At 47.0% G+C, this 20,555-nt stretch overlaps 1 protein-coding gene across 1 annotated transcript in view; it reads right to left on the bottom strand.

Moving 5' to 3' along the window:
• CFAP299 (cilia and flagella associated protein 299) overlaps positions 1-20,555 on the bottom strand; it is a 239,775-nt gene that overhangs the window by 31,201 nt on the left and 188,019 nt on the right. The window contains exon 4 of the mRNA XM_026103370.2: positions 499-641. Within this exon, the coding sequence (XP_025959155.1) occupies positions 499-641 (143 nt within the window). The remainder of the gene's footprint in view (positions 1-498; positions 642-20,555) is intronic.

The following is a 20,555-nucleotide window of genomic DNA, read 5'->3' as shown; positions in this document are numbered from 1 at the left end:
CTTCAGTGAAAAGTGCACTGATGACATTAGCTACTGGTAAAACACCATCCTACTTGTCACCGGAAGACTTCTGCCCTTCGCGCACTTCCAAAGCAAAGCGTACTCCTGGGAACGCTGTGGAGACCAGGGAAAGCCCGGGATGTTCTGGCAAAGGCTGACTGGGATAAGTCAGCAGTTACTCAGTGCCATCTCCAGAGTTATGCTCGTACCCTTCTAAGCATGTTGCTATTTATAGACTCCAAAGGTTAATGAAAGATGTGGAGATAGGAAAAGGTTGTACTGTCCACGTAACATTTTATTCTCTGGACTAAATCAAACTGACAGGGTCCTTCCTTAGACTTGTTCTTCAGAACTGATCCATGGTATTTATCTTCCCGCGAAAAACAGTTTCATAAACCATCTTCCTACTCAAAAACATTTCTATCTCCCTCTCTTTCTCTCCTTCTCTCTACATATTGCCCAAATACAAATAAATGAAAACAAGGTCTAGATAAATACCTCAGATCAGTGTTCCGTGGGAAAAGTCTTTTCTTCCCGCTGAAGTAGACTTCAAAGTCGTCTGTTGTCAGTCTGTGCGCGTAGTCGATGTATGCAGACACCTCCTGGCGATGAGAATTCCGGTCACGAATGAAGATTATGGACTGGAAAACACAAAAAATGCCACAAGTGAGGGATGGAAACATATATATATGCATACATTTCTATATTAAAACATATTTAGAGATTATACAAACATTTTCAACTCCACCCTGGGGTAGAGTTTTATTTGAAATTAAGACACTTAAATTATGACACACAGGTTTTAATAAATGCTAGGCAAGATTCAATTGCCTAAACACAACATCCCATGAGACGCCCTTGTGTATTCCTCCATGCCTCCAGCTGCCCCTTCAGGAGGACATAGATTCCCCAGAGGTCCTGGGTCATATTGGCTGGCCCTATGCACATAATCCTAATGCAGTCAAAGGCCATCAGACATGTATTAAGCAAGTGCACTGAGCCAGTGAAAGAGGGTTTTTGTTTGACCAGTCTCCAATGCTACAGTCCATGCGCTAACTACAGACCAAAGTAATGACGTGAGAATGTTCTTCATTTTGGGGTTCATCTCTACACCAGAAGCAAAGCTTATTCAACTCACTATTCACAACAGATTTTCAGCTTTTCAGATAGATGAGTGGCTGGAAATTGGCCACACACCTCTCTATTCTGTGTTATGATCGAAATACAAAGCAGACTTTGCCAGCCCCCTCTCTCCCAAGACAGTCCCTGTGCCATTTAATTCCTGACTGTGAGTACTAGAACAAAAATCTGATGATTTAAAGACAAGCAAGCAAACAACAAAAAAATTTGCACACAGAAATACAGCTGACTAAAGCAGGATGGGTATAAGCAGGAGAACACCAAGAACAACAGAATTACTAGTCATAAATTCCTCTTTGGGGCTCTGTAAATTACCCGTTTAGCTTTTGAACCTACACATGTCAGTGATGAATTCAAGGTGGCAATAAGGCACCTGGAGAACAGCTACATATTTAGTAGCTGTTCTGGCTGAGAGAGATTACTTTTTGTGTCACACTTGGAAGGACAGAATAAACTGGCTCTAATGCTGCTGCTGAGATGCAAGTCATGGAGGAAAACCAGTGATGGGATGGTTTTCTATGCTATCTGTTGGTGGGACCTCTGTTTCTCACTTGCTTTCTACTCTGTTTCTTTACCTTTTACTTTACTGTCCAAATGAAAGGAGAATAGGCTGGTAGAAGACAATTCTTCTTGATGTGCTTCCACAATGCAAGAAGTACAGAACTGGTAGGATGAGTGCGGACTTAGAAGGGTTCTGGCACCCTGGGGCCCATACATGAAAGACTAAATGCTTAGGGTAGAGATTATTAGGCAGCTGAGATATGAAAGTTTTTTTTTAGCTGTATGCATGCTTGTTTTTACTCAACTGAAATCAGGTGATATTTCTTTTTTAAATATGGGGAAGATGGAAAGAATACAAGATGGAACTCCTTCAAAAGACATTTTTTGTTTTAACAGCAGCAGATTTCTAGAGAGTAATGGTTTATCTGGCAAGCCATTGTTATCCTCAAGACATGTTTCCTTTTCCAATTTTGCGTTTAATTCCACCAAAACATGTGCTACTCATTTTGCAATTTTGTAGCATCAGCATTGTTGACACAAAGAGCCAGAAGACTCTTTCGCAATGCATCCCACCATCTTGAAATGCAGCTCCTCCCTATTTCCAGAACACCTTCTTTTGAAGAACTGATTTATGAGTCTGGGCAGCCAGGTAAGGGCAGATGCAACACAATGGAAAAACAAATCTTTCTCCCTGGCATACAGCAAGAACACTGTATGTTCCAGCCACACTTAGATACGAGTTAAGGTGTACGTTATACACCTGAACAATGTATTCATCATCGTCCCTCTGAGGAGCTAGTTTTCAATAAATACCTGGAACTGCTTAGTATGAGCCAATCATTTAAAAAAGCTGGCAAATCTTACATTATTATTTGCAATATTAAATGCAAAGGGTATCTTTCAAGTCTCTTCCGCTTATAAAATTAATCTCCAAAAGCAGTGCTCACATATAATCAGCTATAAATCAACACAAAATTAAAGGCAAGCATAGAATCTATCATCAAAATTGCTTTATGAACTCCGAGAAGCCAACCAAAATATCTAAACAAAAATGTTCTATGTTAAAGGTACACTTCGGAGGCCTCCTTCCCAAAACTAAAGGCCTTTGATCCTCTCATCTGTCAACATTGCTCCTTTTCATTCTTCACCCCATGATTCATTTCTAACCACCCATAAGCATTCATTCATTAAACTATGAATCCGCTCAAATTTTCTTAAGATGTTCTGAACTTTTTAATTTTGTCAAATCTTTCTGCCTCAGAGAAGACTTGTATAAATTTCTCTCCCCAAATGATAAAGCTCTTCTCTTAAAAAGAAAAGAAGAACACCACAAAACCCCAGAGTAGAAAAATTCTCTCCCAAAGGGCTCTTCATTACTACTTCTCTTTTGTCTCTAACACACCAAACTATTAAGCATGGAGTCTGTGCTTTACATCTGTCCGTAAGTTTTGAAGGACTTCTTACATGGAAAAATCTTAGATTTAAAATGGTGTTTAAGAGGTACATTCACGCATGGCTTTTGGACCTAAAAACTGAACCTATTTACAGTGGGAGTAAACTGACTTATAATCACTATAATTTGGAGGAAATCAGCAACATGGAGTTCATCTTACTGCTCCTCTGATGAGAAGTAAGAGGCGCACTGAAGTTACCTTTGGAGTTCAACGAAGGATCGAGGAGTTCTTGCACTTTCAACAGACTGAATACCTGACTGCACTGCCAAAAAGCAGTGGAGTTGTGCCTGATCCACTCAGCCAGAAGTTTGGCCCCTACGGGCCTGCGCATTCCTACCGAAAACAATCGGTGATACCGCTGCCTTTGAGAGCAGCGCAGGTAATTCATCTCTCTTGTTGGACACAAATGAAACCCACATTTTGCCAGTCAGAAAATGCATATGAGGACATGCTTTTCAGCTGTGTGCAACAGGGACAAAAAGTAGTAGGTTCAGAAAGCCTTGGCTGTACAAAAGGACTGTGACTCACCCCAAAGAACAAGTAGTACACATTTCCTTCTTCTGAAATTTAGACACGTCTCAAAAACGCGGCCACCGCACGCGGAGTGAGGTCAGCCGTTGCGCACACTCCAGCGTTGACGTCGGAGGAGGCAGCCGAGAGGCGCGCGGGGCCGGCGCCCGCCGCAGCGAGCACAGGTGGGACGAGGGCTGCGGGAACGCTCTGCCAGCCTCCTGCGTGGGCTTCGCCGGGGAACGGGACCCGCATCCTGCCTCTCCGGCTGCCAGGAGGTTATAAGAAAAAAGCTCTAGCTCTTCACAGGTGGCACGAAGGGAGGTTTAAACCCCCCGAGAAGGGGGATGCCGAATTTACAGAGAAAACCGTGGGGCGGGGGCTGAGGAGGCCAACAAAGCTGAACATCTGAAAAGCATGGCTTGGGACAGAACACGATCCCATGCTTTTCTGTTTATCCTTCTCATTTCCATCTTCAGTGATGTGTTTTTACAGCAGATAAATATTGGGAGATGCCAGTGCTTTGATTATTACGGAACTATTTGCATCTGCTGCTTCCTACAGACAGAAGCAGAAAATCTGTAAGGAGCTGCAGCTGTGCTATGTTAAACATGGGGCACTTTCTTCAGGAGTGTATATACGCGAAAGGATTAATGCAACCTGTCATATTTCAAACCAGATATTAAAAAAAAAAGAAAAAGAAAGAAACCACTGTGAATAACCTATTCATCCTGACACTTACTGGTGTTTTCCAATATATATTTTTCCAATTCTGTTGCCATCAGTGTTTGCCTTTTAATGTGCAGCTCTACCAGGGGATTCCAGTAAGTGCATTTCTTCCATCTAGAGAACATGAAAATCAATTCAAAACTTGCACTGATTTCCACAGGCTAAGCTGACAGGCAGAAACACGGAAAGTAGGCAAGTTAGATGGGGATAAACATGGAAAGAAAATCAGCTTTTGAGTCTTCCCAACACAGGTAGGAACTTGAAGTGCTAAGAATACTAAGGTGTTTCATTTTCAGTTCAATGCCTGTATTTATTTCAAATTCTAGAGGTTCAGCTAATTTGGATAACCTTTTGGGAATTTTTCTGTACCAAACCTAAACAACAAATCTTTTGGGAGTTGCATACCCTGGTCCACTCTGCATTCTACAAATCTATAAGCTGACAAATATCGTATATATTGGGCGGGCCTTCTTGTTCGTGGCACACACCCTATTAATCACACAGACCCACTTCAGCCTCCCGCATACATTTCTAATTGGTATAGCACCCCGGGGGTGTTGCATCCGACTCATTCAAACCAACGAAACAGAAGTGTGTGATCTTTGTGTCATGCTCCAAATTCATGAAAGAAAAAAAAAAGAGGTATTTGAAAAGCTGTTCAGGCAGGAAAAATACAAACACAGCTTTCCTTTGGCCATCATTTCAATAAACACTGCGGACTTCATTCTCACATGTATTAACGCCATTATATGCTGTTCAGGGAGTATAAAAGGATTTTAAAAGAGACACAAATTACACATATCTCCTGCTTACAGTTTACTTATACTTCACTAGCCTTAGGGTGAGTAAGAGTCAGACTAGACTGATTTTGGTACTGGGTTTCCTGGAGGCATCAAACTGCATGCTCTTCAACCTGTGCTTCAAAAGCTACTAAAATCATGCAGTTAAAATACAGGCTGATATAGCCGTGAAGGTCTTCCACCTTAGTCTTCATGGAACCAAAATATTCTGGGTAGACTTTCTACACGGATTCTGAGAAAATACCATCCGAGCCTGAGTCTACTTCCATTTGTGAGCTTTCGGGTTGTAAGAAAAAAGCCTTCAAAGCCTTCCAGCAAAACATTCCCATATACATTATTTCATGCATTTAAACATGTCTCCTCAAACTAGTTTTGCTTCCCACCAAGCCCTCATCACAGTCACCAAAATGCTAACACTTGCCCAGTACTTTGCATATATTTTTATGAGCACTGTGAGACAGGTTTAAAGCTCATCAAAGACCGAAGACCTGCTTCTGCTGCCATCTGTGAACACTGATCAGTCTTGCAGGGTTTGAAATGAGTTTGTTTGAGACTGTGATCAGAACTGCAACAACTTGGTGAAATACAGCAGGCAGACCACTAAGAACCTTATCATTAAAGCTGGAAAAATGAACGCATTTTCTCCTCTTTTGTTAATATTACAAGTAAGAACTACATTCCTCATATTAAAAGCCAAAAGCTAAATTGGAGACTTTAAAATACTCCAAAATCGAAGGGTCGTTTCAGTTTTGAGTATCAGGCTGGGAATGAAGGGATTTGTGGAACCTGCTCACCACGTAGCTTCTGCTGAGTAATGGGGTTTCCCAAAGAAAAGGCATTGATGGAGTTGAGCCTTCTGAGAAAGAACCCCAATTTGTGAGAATCACCCCTGTACTAGAGCCTGATCTTTATTTTTTCAGAGGACAAAACAGCAAATGAGCGCCCCAGAACCCAAGGCCTTTCTTCTACGATGGCAAAGTTTACAGTGAGGGTTAACATTGTTTATAAGATCAATTAATATCCCTGGGCAGGGGAAAACACAACGGACACTTTGGAGGAACTAGACCTGAAGGTGTGTGTCGGTTATCTAACAAAAGCTCTTAGCTCTCCCTAAACCCTCGCCTTCCCTGTATCCTTACACGAGAGCACTGCTACTCCGAAAGCAGAACATTTTAATACAGGCTTTTCCTTAACCATTTGTTCAGGGCAGGCTGTGAGCACATCCTAAATATTCATTTCAGCAGTTTCTTAACTGCGTCCAAGGAGTTTGCTGGGCCAGGACCTACGAGATGGCAAATAAACCAGAGCGCGCCCTGATTCAGCTCACTCAGAAACGCGTGCTACGGGGAGACACGCTGGAGTGAAACGGAGCCGAGGAGACAGAATAGATGGGAAAATAAAGGGGCCAGCTCTGCTGTCTGGTGAAACAGTCTTGCAGCACAAGTGCTTTAAAAGCATGCCAGGTTGAAGGTAGATGACGGGAAAGAAAAGGCGGACGATATTTAGGAGACGGTTATAATTCCCCGAGGAAGCTCTTTTCATGTGGACAATATCACAGGCGGGGACCCAAGGGTCCAAGCACAGTTAGGCTGAAAGGGACAGGTTTAAAATACATTATGAGTTAAAATACATTTTTAATGAGTAGCCATTTATTTTTCCTGCATAGTGTTTGGCCTTATTTGCCACCTGCAGATCATGTTACGTCTAATAGAAATACCAGTGGGCAACAGTAGTCAGAGAAAGGCCCTCACCTCTGTATCTTTAAAACAGATGCTATTACCATTTCTGCTTTGCAAGTAAGAATAAATTGCTGACCTGTTCTTTTGGCTAGCGGAGAGCGAAAATAACATAAAACATAGACGTGCAGTTTGGGATTTTACCTTTTGCACAATTTGATTTTGGGGGAAGAGAGAGGGGAAACTGGAGCAGAAATATGTTTTCCTTTTAGCAGGGAGATTGAAACACCACTAAAATGAACCTAGAATGGGCTGTGCGCGCATTCTCACACTTTCACCCGGGAATACCATTCTCTCACTTCTGCTAACTTTGAAGTGTTTCTAAAACTCATAATACATTGGAAATTACCTCCGTTCTCCTTTCCTATGCTCAAAAACGCCAACCAGCTTTCTGCAAAATGTGCATCTTTTACCTACTACTCTACAACAGAAGGAAAAACAAGGAGTTTCAGAGTAAGCCCAGGATCACTGCAGCCTTTAGTCTTTCTTCTAATCTATCCAAAATAAGCAGGATGTGGTCTAAAGGCAAGTGCAATCAAAAAAAAAGGGGGGGGGGAGAAGAAAAAACCCCCATCTTAACACACACACACACACAAACATAAAATATATATTTGCCTTTTTTCCCCCTCTCACTTAAAATGTCTTCAGGCTCTGACCGATGTAATTACCTAACTTCCCGCTGCACTTTGAGCGGTCGGGAGCGCCGTGCCGGGTTGCAGCCCCCCGAGCGGCACCGGCCGGCGCTGCCCTGCGGCGCCCCGGCATTTGCAAGCTCTCCTCCATGCTGCGTCTAGCTGGCAGCAAGAGGCAAGCAAGAACTGAGCAGGAGCACAAAGCAGACGGGTACTGCACCTTTTGTCGAACGCTACCGCTCTTCTGCGGTTCACAGAGACCCAGTGCAAACCGGTGTCGCAGCAATAACACGGGGAATAGACCACACGGATGCTACAGTCATCACCCGAGGCCCAGTGCCGGAGCTCGCAGAGCTGGCGCAGCTTCCACTGGGGCAAGCAGGAGACGGCCGTGCGACGGGACCTGCGGCTTCCACCAGCGCCCTCCGCACCGGGCAGAAGGCCCCAGACGCAGCACTGCGGGAACGTTTTCAAGGCACAGAGGCGCCTGGGAGAGATCCTGAGAATGGGGCCGCTCACCCAGGCCACGCACTCGATCCTAGAGGCAATCCTAGCTCTGCGGCACACATCCTGCACCTCATTCTTTTTTAAGAGCTTTGCCCTGACGGGATTTGAGAGGAGCGGTCCCAGCTGTGGTATTTCAATACCACAGGAACCACTAAGGAACGGAGATGCTGCAAATTTGGTTCTCAGTCAGCAGGGCTGAATTCATTGAAAAACCCAGACCGTGAGTGCCTCTGTAAAACGTGCTCATCTGTAAAACGGGCGCCTGCACGTTGGTGCTCTGAGGCCGGCGGCCCTCGTGTCTTTAGACTGCACAACCTACCACCTTTGTACAAGCGAGTACCATGTCTCACTGAATTTGGACCCGTGGCCAGGATCGTAACTTTGACGACAGCAGCCCTACAGGCGGCGGAGGCGAAGCTCGCCTGCCCAAGGTGACAGCCGTCTCATCTTGCAGCAACCACGGGCTGGGAAGCACGCCCGAAGCCTTGCGTCTGCGTTGCCCCATGAGACAAGCCACTGCGAGCCGGGCACCCTCTGCCACGCCACCGCAGTCGGAAGGACGTGCGGCAGCAGGCCCACAGCAGCGTCTGTCTTGCTTAACGTGCCGCTGTGCTTCACTGGTGTGCTTCTGGGCACGTTTCAGAAACACACACGCTAACCTAACCAAACTTTTCTGAACCTGAGCAGCAGTGTTTGTGGGAAAGAACGGCTGGCCAAGAAGCAGATGTTCCAGCTTTCAACTCTTCAGAAAAAATTTAAAAAAATCTGGTTACCCTTCAGGAGAAGAAATGTTTGCTGTGTCTGTGAAACATGTGCTTCCCAGTCCCTTGCTGCTGAGCGTTCAGCGGCTGCTCTGACTGCAAGAAGCTCTGCGGACTGTGAATTTGCTTATCTGTGTAAACAGGGTGTTGCCTCCGTCGGAAAACGATATTCTGGCTGAGAACAGGCTGCTCAGAGTGTGAGTTTCGATTAATTCTGTTAGCGTTAGAATAAAGGAGCTTATTAAAAACAGAAACGCACGCAGAACTTAACATTTGCTAAGGCAGAGGCGAAAAGTCAGCTTTAGCAGCAGGAAGGCAGCCGTACCTTTTGGATTCAGCCAAGGTGGAGTAAGGCAAACTTGTTCCGGAATAGGAGCATTAGCAAAGAAGAATAGTTATTCCAGGCAATTCTCTGAGCAGACAATCCCACAGAATAAAGTAGTATATCATCCTATGAATGAACTATAAAGGCACTTCTGTATACTTAAAAAGGGTGGGGGGGAACAACCCAGGGAACAAAAAACACCCCTCTGCCCCGAGAGTTTAGGTCCTGGGCTCTTAGGGGGGTTGCTTCATTTTGTAATTAACACGAGTCATACAAGAGCACTGCAGATGCTTTCTGAAGCTTTTCTTTGGAAGCAAACTTTAAAGCCACTGAAGAACTACAAGCCTTTTAGTTAATTCAGAGACGTGAACAACCCCAAAATAAATACATCATCAGTACATTAAGGGAGGAAGACTACAAAAGCCACAAACGTGCCGTTATCTCCCCCGTTTACATGCTCTCCAGCGAAGCTCGGCTCTCTCTGAGCCATGCTCTTTGCCAAGGCACTGGCTGCTCCAGGGGAAGAGCTATCCCGCTGAGGCCTGCTGGGTCTCCTGGCAGGATACCGTATGTCACCGAATCATGACTATCACGATCCCGTAGGAGGTGAGCTGCCAAACAGGGGTTTCTGGCTGCTGAGGATGACACTTAATGTGTGCTACAGGATCTGAGCTCCTCCGGGCTTCTTCCACACCTCGCTGCGAGGTCCCCCCAGCACACGCAGTTTCCACAGCTCCACGGATCCTTAGCCCGCAAAAGGAACGATACTTCTGTTTGCAAATAGGAAATTTCTTATCCCAGAAAATCACATTCTTTCTTCTTCTACCTCACTTCCGAACTGCCACCCGCCCGGGTGGCTTGCTCCAACAAGAAGCTCCCATGTTTTATCCCCGGCAGGAATCCCCCTGCGTAGCCAGGCACGTAAAGCTGAGCGGACAGACGCGTCCGTCTGTCAGGGCGCTTAGCTCTACCTCTCACCATAGCCGTGTTGCCCCGCGGAGGGGAGAGCAAAGGGAGCTGCGGCAGAGACCGCTGACACCCAGACACAGCGTTCGGTGCCTGAGCACCCTCCCCGCAGCCCTGGCCGTGCTGCCCCGAGCCCACGCGACGGCCCCGGGAGCAGAGGGACACACGCGGGCTGCAAAGCCTCCCCGAAGCAGCAGTAAGGCATGCCACCACCAGCGACCTCCCGCCTTCCTTCACCCGGTGCTTTGCAGCGGGCTCAGGAGCGGGGCGAGCGTCCTCCCACAGCTCCCCGCAGGCGGGTACGGGCTCCCAGTCCAGCCTGCCCCCCCAGCAGCCTCGCGAGCCGAGCTCTCCCTCCTCAGCCTTGACGGCCGCAGACGGGCCCAAGGGCAAAACCCCGCTGCAGGAGGGGTGCTGGGTGCCCTCTGCACGCCCGGGGGTGGCCCTGTCCCAGCGGGCAGCCTGAGGACCCGCCGGCATCAGCCTGACACTGAAGCGAACCTGAAGGGAAAAAGCACCACTAGCTTATTCTCTTCTTCCATCTAAAATGCATCAGCTTAGAGTGGTTGATGGCCACACATTTTACTGTCCATAGCAAGTGATTCTTGCACGTCAACTAATATTTTCGTATATATTCCAGATCATCCTTGCTGCATGGTAACAGTAACTTCGATCAGAAATCTCAGTCAAGTCTGGCAGAAAGGAAAAGGTCTCAACTCAAGAAGCACTGGAAGAAAAGCCGACTGACTCACGTCATCCAGCTGCAGCCTGTACGGCACGGTGACAGCCACGTCTGGCGGAAAGAGGCAGGAAGGCAGCTCTCCTGGACCGAGACTACTTTGGCCACACGGACACGTTCATTTACACAATACAGCTGATCTTTGCTCTGTACCACATAATTATAAAAACCCAGAGCAGCGTGTGCTTAACAGCGTGCATCCCACCGGGCCTGCGCAAGCCCTGGCTCTGCCAGCACGCAGCCAGTCTATCACAAGGGTACGCAGCGGCAAAACAGCACTTGTGCCTGGGCAGGCCTGCGGTGACAGCAAGGCGGGGGTCTGGTCTGGGCAAGCTCTCTCCTCGGCTCACAGGAACGTAAGACCATCAGAGCAAAGGTCCGGCAAAACCTGTACCTGTTTCCGAAGGGACCCACGCCAGGTGTGCAGGAAACGGCGGCAGAGCAGGGCGGTCTCCTGAAGGCCCTCAATCTGCAGCTCAAGCCCTTCCTAAGCCAAGGCGTTTAAGACCGGGCTATTAGCTTTTCTGACGAACCTCCTGTACCACCTAGAGGACACGTTCTGGGTCGGACAGCAGAAGCGACTGCAGAAGTAGCTGAATAGAAGGTCAGGCCAGGGACTGTAAAGGTAATCGACATTTTGCCACTCACTGGTACTGCGGGAAGCGAACGTGCAGAAAGAAACGTAGAAATTCAAGGCACTTTCCTAGCTAACTTGCTGAAAACATACATTTCTGTTTGTCTTGCTAAAACATATAAAAGCTGCGTAATTATTACACGGGCAAACTATGAGATAAATTAGCAAAAGATTTCAGCCTGGAAAGTATGTGAAAAGAAATGCAGTGCCTTCTCCAAAAATCTCAACTTTCAAAAGTCCATAAATATTGCTTAAGGGTTTGGGGTTTTTTTTTCAGCTCGCCCTCCTGTACCTGTGCCATCAGAAGGGCATCAAAGTATTTTCCCTGGCCAACATATAGTTTATGAAGAAGTAAGTAGTGGGGCATGAGAAGCTAGAATAATAAGGGTATGCCGTGAAGTCGGTGAAAGGGACTGCTGAAAGCCTGCCCAAACGCTGCACAGACTAGATTTCCATGGGTGAGACGGCCTCAGGGACAACAGCAGAGCTGCACAAAGGGGCCTTTTATTCGCGCGTTGGTCATTCTCTCTCTTCCTCGGGCGGGGGGCGGGGGGGGGAGAAAAAAAAAAGCTATATTTTCTATTAATTGGCCAAGAAACCTTTCGGCGCCCCAGACCTGTCCTGGTTAACTTTCTCGCGGAGCGTGTGAAGAGCAAGCCAGGAGCAGCCTACCCGCGGAGCCCCGGCCGCGCGGCTTCCTCCGGGATGCACAGTCCCCCACTGTTCGGCTTCCTGCAGGTGTCTGGGGTGTCAGCTGCCTCCTATTTATTACGGGTCTGCTGTGCACAGGGAGGCAGGGCAGGCCGTCAGCAACAACTCTGTGCAAACGGGTCAGGGAAAGGAAAATAAAGCCTGTACAGCAGGAGCCTTTAGGGTCTGGGGTTTTGCTGGCAAGGCCTGGCCTAGTTCCTCTTTAGGTGCTACTTAAAAATTGCTACTTGTTTGCCTTGGAAGCGACTTCACATAGCAGGGCCTGTGTGAGATATGTGTAGCAGAGAAACCAGCTGGAGGCAGGTGTGCTGCCTTTTTATTTCAGCCTCTACCGGAGGAACACTTCCTCTGCCCAGTTCTGCGGGGTTTGCTTTTTACAAGTCTGTTTATATAATTTGTTTTCCAGGGGGGAAAAAATCACTGCAAAAATAGTAAAGGATTCATTTGCATGACTTTGAACTTTGCGGTTGTGTGTGTGTGTGTTGTTTTGGTTTGGTTTTCTTGAAAGGAAAAAAGAGAACTAGACATCTTACAATTGCATGAAAAAATATAAGCAAATGCCTTTTCAAATTTAAAACCTTTTCCTATTTACCCAGATCATCCGCTGACCTAAAACGCGAACCGTGCTGCCCGTTCAACGTCGACATTGATCGGCGGACTTGCGGCAGTTACGTTTCTTCTCGGGGGTGCAACGAAACGGACTCGCGCGCAGCTTTGGCATTACACAAGTAACTCGACTCGGGCCACCCAGACGTGTCTGAAGCCGCTGTTGAAGACACGGCCTACAGAGCGTCCCGGCAGCGCGAGCACAGCACAGGCGCGCGAGGCCCCGCGCCGAGCGTTTCGGCTCAGCCAAGGTCACCTGGGCGGCCCGTCGAAACCAGCTCGGGAAATTAAATGAGGAGAACAGACCCCTGTGCTCGCGCTGCTGGATGAGGCGCGGCACCGCCGGCGCAGCCGCCCGATGGGGCTCCAGCTGGGCACCGCGGATCCGACAGAGGAGCGCCGAGTACCTGCTCCCCCGGGCCAACACGCCTCCCTTGGAGGAGGACTCGCTCTCCCAAGACCTGGGATCCGTCTTTGCCAGCAAATCCACAAAACTCAGCGTTATTTTGTTCTCAACAGACATAACCTGTGCGCTCGCCGGGACGCCCCACCGCCTTGGCAAACACCGTGTTTGGACAACCTACAGCTCCAGTCATTAAGGCGAATCATAGGCCCAGTGTTACGCTGGGCTCTTCCGCTCTTCGGCAATAAAACCCCTGGAGTGACTTATGATAAGGGACTGTGTTATCTGTCTTCCCCCGAGGAGATATGTACACACAATTCACCGTAACACACAATTGCCTTATTTTGCACCAGGCCACCGAGGGACCTGAGAATCAATGAGCACCTTAAAGCAGCAGCAACCTGCCCAGCCGTCGGCAGCCTTCGCCTCCACCGGGCAAACACCGAAATGAGTAAATACCTCCCCCCATCTGCCCTGGGGGCATCTGTTCCTCCACAGTAACTTCAAGGCAACGGTCCTGCTGACGTGAGCGGGTGTTTGCTTTTCTGAAGCCAACTCCTTACTCGATTTTTACCCTCGCTATTCCCGGGCCTTGGAGCAGCTAGAAAGCCAGCCGTGTTTGGCAGGTGCAGAGCGGTGCAATAGTGCTAAAACCTGCAGGAACTTCCATTTCCAAAGGGAGCAGAATGAGCTCTTTTCCTGACTTTATTCAGACCAAGGTACAAATGGGCACTGTTTACTAAAACAGATAAAATTTAGCTTCTCTTAATGTCAACTCTGATGAAATCTGTGAGAGAGAAGAAAGAAAGAGAAGAGAAAAAGTAGGAAAAGAAAAAAGCACATGAGGAACATACTCTGATACGAAAACAGACAGGGTCGAGCTCCAGCTACGACGACAGCGGCTTCTAGGAGCTGCTGCAATTTTCACGAACATTTTCAAAGTCATCACATACTTCAGCTCTCCTAAACTTATGAGATATCAGAGGATCACTGCAAAAATTCCTACGAGGTAGTAATGAGCAGTCACTGATTGCTCAAGGTTTAGATATGGTATGGTTAAAAAACAGCTTTACTGAGGACAGTCAAAAAAATCACAGACCCTGGAGAGCTGCACAAAACTGAAAAAAAAGAGCGCAAAGATCCACCAAAGTCCTCGAGCCTCCGCAAGGGAAAAACACACCAAAATGAACAAAAAAGATACAGGACAGGAAAAGAAATAAAATCCAAGCACAGCAAAGAAAAAGTGTCTTTCTTTTAATATAAGAAAGTTTAGAGGCTTTTGTGTATGTGCATAGTCATCTTTTCCTGTTAGCAGGCGCAAAAGTCAGTGTGACTTGATTTTAAAATCCTAATTAAAACGGGTGTATCTTCGTCTGCCTGACTGTGCACAACATCCTCGAGGCACGGGATTTTCTCAAAGGCCCAGTGCTGATCCCGCTGAGTTTTCTCTCTGCCTTCCACAGAGCTCGAGCCTGACCGATGCTTTGAGACCCCATCCTGCACCTCCACCTGCAACAGCTCCGCTGCCATCGGCCCCCTTCTCAAAGAGAAGAAAAGGGGTTGCAACCTTAACAACTCGTTCTCCTCCATTTTTTAAGGAGAGACCTTTTAAAACAACCCACCTGTCTCAAGAGCACTCTTTCCTGGTATTTGTCAAGCATATTTGAACAGATTTGACTGTAACTAATGTCATGCCTTCAGCCATTGAACTGAACTAGTCATTCCCAGTCTTTTTTTTTTAAAAAAAAACCAACAATGTTTACTGAAACATTCATAAACTCTGCTTGGCAGCCTCAGGGCTGTATATACCCTGTGTTTACTTATCACTGACACTGCTGGAAAAGACCAGGGAGTATTTCATTATTCTTTTCCCCCCATAGCATTGGTTCCTGATTCATTACCCGGTTTCCGTCGGCGGGGGACAGGCCAGCGTCCGTTTGGAGTTCAGACTTTATACGCGGTCTCCAGCGTAAAAGGGAGCTCCGCTAACTGTGCGAACGCACTTGGCAGCTGGGGTACCAGCTTCTCACTTACGCTGATTTTACACCACTGAGAGAAAGCAAGGAGGCCTTAAAATTGGTTATGATCCATATTAGACTCCGGCCTCACTGTCAGCTCACGAGTCTACGCAGATGTAACGTGCGGGCAGTGCTAGGCACCGGAAAGACTCAAGTCTGCCAACTCTTCAGGGCAGGGAGCTTTTAATAACGGCCATCGGTAAGCTGCAGGAGAACTTTACAGATTCTTATTAATAAATATCAAAGCCAAAGAAACGGTACGTAAGCCTCTTGCATATTTTTCCTGCCGTTTGCTTTGAGTACAGCACTGCTCTAAACTGCTGCTGACAAAATTCTGTAGAAGGCATCTTCAAACAAAAGCGGCTTTCAGGAAAGTTACCTTCTGCATTATTATTCCTGCTAGTAAGACCTGAAGTTACGTAAAGCACATTTCCTTTAAAAAAACCCTCTATAAGTCCTTTCAACACCTCTGAAAGTCACCTCCTTCTATCACAGGAAGACAGAAACCAAGCAATCAATCCAAATAAGCATTGGCAAATGATCAAAAAGGGCAATCTCCTGCAGAGTGCCATCGAAGACGAGGATTCAACGAGTACAGAAGACGGATCCTGGATTTAAAACAGCATCCTGGTGAGCAAACACCTATCCTAAAAGCTCATATTAAAAACAACAACAAGAAAAAACAACAGCAAAAAAACCCCCTGACCACAACCCAAGCATTCACTTTGGAAACGAAGGTCTGAGGTCTGAATCGAACCTGCCGGATTTTTACTCTGTGGATGCCATTTATCACCGAGGCTCCGAGAGGCAAGCAGGTCATTCTAACTGCTCGCAAACTGGCCTTGAAACGGCACCAGTCATTTAAAAGTGTCTCCGAATGCTTATTATTAATTCCAGGAAAAGATATAAGCCTTCTCTTGGGCCACAATTCACTGTTCAAGCCTGCGTTTTGAGGTTGAACTGTTCCTTATCCACTCACCTGTGGTATTTGTAAATACTACATGCCATGAAAATTAAAACAAGAATGAAACCCCATAACCCAAGGGTCTCTGGGCTCGATCCAAAGCTTGCAAAAATCATCAGGAAGATTCCTCTCCATTTCAGTCATCTGACTCAGGCCAAACTTGGATGCTCACTGCTCTTCTAGTAAAGTGTATTATAGACACAGAAATGGCACCACAGGAGCTCTGTTTTACCCACCCCTGTGTTTTACATCTGTGTTTTTACTGACAGAGGACTTAATTACTCTGTGAGAAACTCCTCATATGGTGAAAGCAAACTAGGCTTCCCCACTGAGCATCTTCTGACTGGTGAAGAGTCAATCCCAATTTAAATATACACTTTATTCCAGTCGGTGTGATGCCAGTATGGCAAATCCCGTGCCTGGATAACAGCGCAAGCTGAGAGGCAGCACTGTCCTGCAAAGGGGACAGGCTCTGTAAAGGTGAAAAATCCTCGCGAAGCATAAAGCATCAAATAGCAGCAGACAGTGCATCAGTGGCTAAACACGGAAAACCTTCTGCCAAGAGCCAGGTTAAGTTAAGGCGGCAGTGAAAACGGGTGCCATTCTCAACAGCACTGGAACCATTTGCGAATACTGCCCTAAGGTGAGTTTTTCCAAAGTCTCCCTGGCAAAGACTCTGAAGGGGCTGGCTAGCACACTCGCTTGCAGAGACTTCAAGGGAAAGGGGAAGCTTTCAGCTGAGCAGCCATTCCCCAGAGCCCTGCGGCAAGTGTCCCCCGCCCTTCTCAGTTTGTGGATGTCTTCCAGCAAACCCCCACTGCGTCGCAGGCTGGTGCAGACCACGCGTCCTCCGCGGCCCCGCTCAGCAGAATGCCAGGCAAGTACATCCACCAGCAAAATCACAGGACACGGATCCCTTCCCATGTAATTACAGGGTGTTGCCACTGTGCAGATGCCTTCATGCAAAGCTTCAGCTGCCCACAATTAACCAGAAGAATCCTGCAGCAAATGTGGTTGGAAGAAAAAAAAGAAAAGTTTACCCTACATTTGACAGAGCTCGCTATAAATAGTTATAGGGCCTTGTCAAGAACATCTTTGCTGTAATTTCTCCTAAAATCTCATTTCAGCGGGCTTTCGTCCCATGTGTATATTTCCTATCGGAAAATGGCCTCACTAATCCATCTTAAAGTTGTCTCATTGCCTCTGCCTAGCATCTGGAAGGTATGCACGTGGATTTATAATGCTTATGTGAAGCATAAGTCAGTGGTTAATCCATTTGATTGTAAATCATGAGACTATGTACTGCGACCACATTAAAACTTTGCCATGAATAAAAAAAGGGAAAACTACAGCTAACCTATAATTTTGGTTGACTGAATCAAGTCTATTCCATGGACTCACACGCACTTAGTCCTAGATCTGTCATACAAAGGAGATGTTTGAAAGTCACATATTTAATGACTTACATGTGTAGCTCATGGGGCTGATGGGCCGGTGACTTTTTTCTCCCTCAACAGTTATTTACTCGACAAAGGAAAAATGGACAAAACCCAATGCTGATGCTGTGGAGAGTGCCTAAGTGAGAGAGGTGACTTCTTCACAGTTACAGCCTTAGACTAACGATGGAGCACTGGAAATGAGGACGAAGCTTAAATATCCTTGGCCAGGCTCTCGCGACTTCACGCCACTGAACAGCGTCCAATGTTATACCGAAGGCAAATTCAAAGCCAGCGCCTCAGCCCGCTACTTCTACTGCATTCTAATACCCGTGTGCCTCACAGCCCCGAAGATCTAAAAAGCCAATCTGCTTCGTATTTTTACTAGCATCCTGAGCCTCTATTTACTCAACATGCAAACTGAATAAGCAGTACAAGGTCATCCTTCATATCCAAGCTTCCTTGCCCTCATGTGCACGAGCACGATTGCTTCATAATCCGGAGGAGAACAGTGCTGCTGGGATTATTTTCCATGCACAAGCCAGGAAATTCCAGCAGGCGTAACCCACGGGTGGCTCTCTTTTTGGGAGAGCCATCATCTGGGATTTGAGTGGCGCTCAGGAGACCAAAGCAGCCCCTTCCCTCCACCCAGAGGCCCCAGCTGGACTTTCTTTCCTGCGGCAGAGCAGCTCCTTCACACATCGTGCTGCCCCACAGTTCCTGCGAGCGGGCTGTGAAAGCCTGGTGGGGGGTATGCAGTGCTAAAGCAGCCGCAAGCAGAACCCCACCTTGCTGCTCTTTGGAAGGGAAAGCTAGGCTTCCCCAGGAAGGGTACGCACCACAGCCAGCCTCCCCTCTTCCCGCTGCCGTTAACGGGAGATTCTGGGATCTGCTTTGCTGAACTGTGCCCTTGCTCCTCCAGGCCGCGTAGCCCTCCTCTGAACTGAAGCACCCCAGGCTGTTTTATCTGTCTTGCACTGTATCTGTCATTGCATCTGACTTAACTGTCAGATATGTTTCAAAAATATCACCTGCCCCAGTCCAAATTTCAGCACTTCATCTCCCCAGAACGTTTACTTCTAGGCAAGCAATGATCAAAAACTGCCGTGTGTGTTGTGCTGCCAACTGGTTGTACTGCAAAAATGGAAAGTGAATTCCTATCTTGAAGGGAAGCGAGGAAGGCAGTAGGAAGTCCTCTCGAGAGGACTTAGTTCTAAGGGTTTCCCCTTCACGTCTTGATTATTTCCTCAGAGGTTCTTCCAAAGGCGGCAGTTTTCCAGCATCAAAGCAGGAGAAACCACGCTGCTGCGCTTCTGTTTGGCTCCACTCTCAGAGCATTCGAGCACCGCAGAATGCTCAAAGACTCTCATTAATTAAACATTAGTGTCACTAGGACTGAAAACATTACTTAAGACTCTATTTATGGAAACCCTACTGTTTCCCTTTGGAAAAGGAGCATGACTGGGGAGGGAAGAAAGAAGGGAAAGGGAAAAGAAGATAGAAGTTACCCTACATTAGTCATTTAAATTCAGAGAACCAAACGTTAGAGACACCCACAAAGAAATTTCTAACCTGTATCTGCTGAAAAGGGACAGGCCTCTCCAGAGGAAACAGGCTTTCACACATGCAAAGGAACAGAAATGCATCTTCCCTTCTCACAAATCCCACTGCAGCCTTCCTTTCTCATCACTTTTACGTCCTTCTATTTGAAACTTGGCTCATGTTCATCATATATGACCGCACTCTCTCAGTGCAAAATGAGCACGGGCCTGAGCTGTGTTAGGCGCTGTACACACTCACAGTACAGAAAAGCCTTGCCCTCTTGTGATTTCTTCCAAATTTATGCGTAGATCCAGTCCTCTCTTCCATGCCTTTCCTCACTCCCCCACCCGCCCTCAGCTCCCTCTGCGACCATCCCTTTCCAATGTGGGTACAAGCACTTTTTTTTGTGGCTCTCACACCTGGGAACAGTCCTCCTCTACTCCTCCACCTCAGTGCTTTGCCTGGCTTCAAACTCATTTGAAAATCTGTGCTCTTCCCTTCTCTGTTTCACTGCGGCTCCCTTCCTCTGTCGGCAGCTTTTATTTTCATTTTCTTGCTAGCCACTTACTCCAGAGTACAGGAAATCGTAGCCTGGCCCAGTAGTGATACTTGCATAGCATTGTTCCCATTTTCTGACTTTTTATTTGATTTTATGAATTTTCTGGGCTCTTTTTATGATTCACTGGGGACCTGGAAGGAGGTACCATGATGCCAGATTTCATGATTTTGTGGTGAGCTCTGTGGTACTTCATGTAGCCCCAGAGCCTAGAGCAGTGATTAATAAGACTCTCAGATTTCATACAAAGAACTAATAACCCTCAGCCCTGGAAAGGACATTGCAGAAACTTGGACTAAGGTTAGAGCTCAGCAGCAAACAGCTAAATAATGATTTGAAAAGATTTCAGCATTTTTAAGTCAGACTCACAATCTGTGAACTTTTGGGGTTGGCAGTTTTAATAATTCTCAGATATCCAAGGTAACGGATGATGGAGGAAGGTATACGTGAAACGGCGAAATCTTCAGTAGCTGTGACAGGCAGACTGAGCGAATGCATCCTCTGTCTCTCACAGCGCCATCCTTGTCCATGATCAGGGCTCCTGGGCCGTCTGCAACTACATCCCTACATCAGGAAAGCTTAGTGGGGTAGTCAGTGAGGGGAAGCAAAAGTAACTGCGACACAGAAGCAGGCCTGTATGAGTCTACCAAGGCCTTTTTCTCCTTGCAGACAGAAGAGGAAAGAACCCAAAGCTACCGAAACCCAGACCGTTCTTCTGTCTCTGGGCTGTTCCTACCAAAACAGTGCTCAGGCGCAGAGAAAAGAGAAAGCAGCAGCAACTTGCTAGTGCTACCGGCTCAAGTCCCATGTTTAAGCTCTCCTGAAAACCCACCTTAGGGCCCTGTTAGACAAACCTGTCCTCATAAAGATCCACCAAGGTGCTCC

Source organism: Dromaius novaehollandiae, chromosome 4, assembly GCF_036370855.1.
Source record: "Dromaius novaehollandiae isolate bDroNov1 chromosome 4, bDroNov1.hap1, whole genome shotgun sequence".
NCBI classification, from domain to species: Eukaryota; Metazoa; Chordata; class Aves; order Casuariiformes; family Dromaiidae; genus Dromaius; species Dromaius novaehollandiae.
Note: the sequence above shows the minus strand (reverse complement) of the source record. Positions and strands in the feature narration are given on the sequence as shown.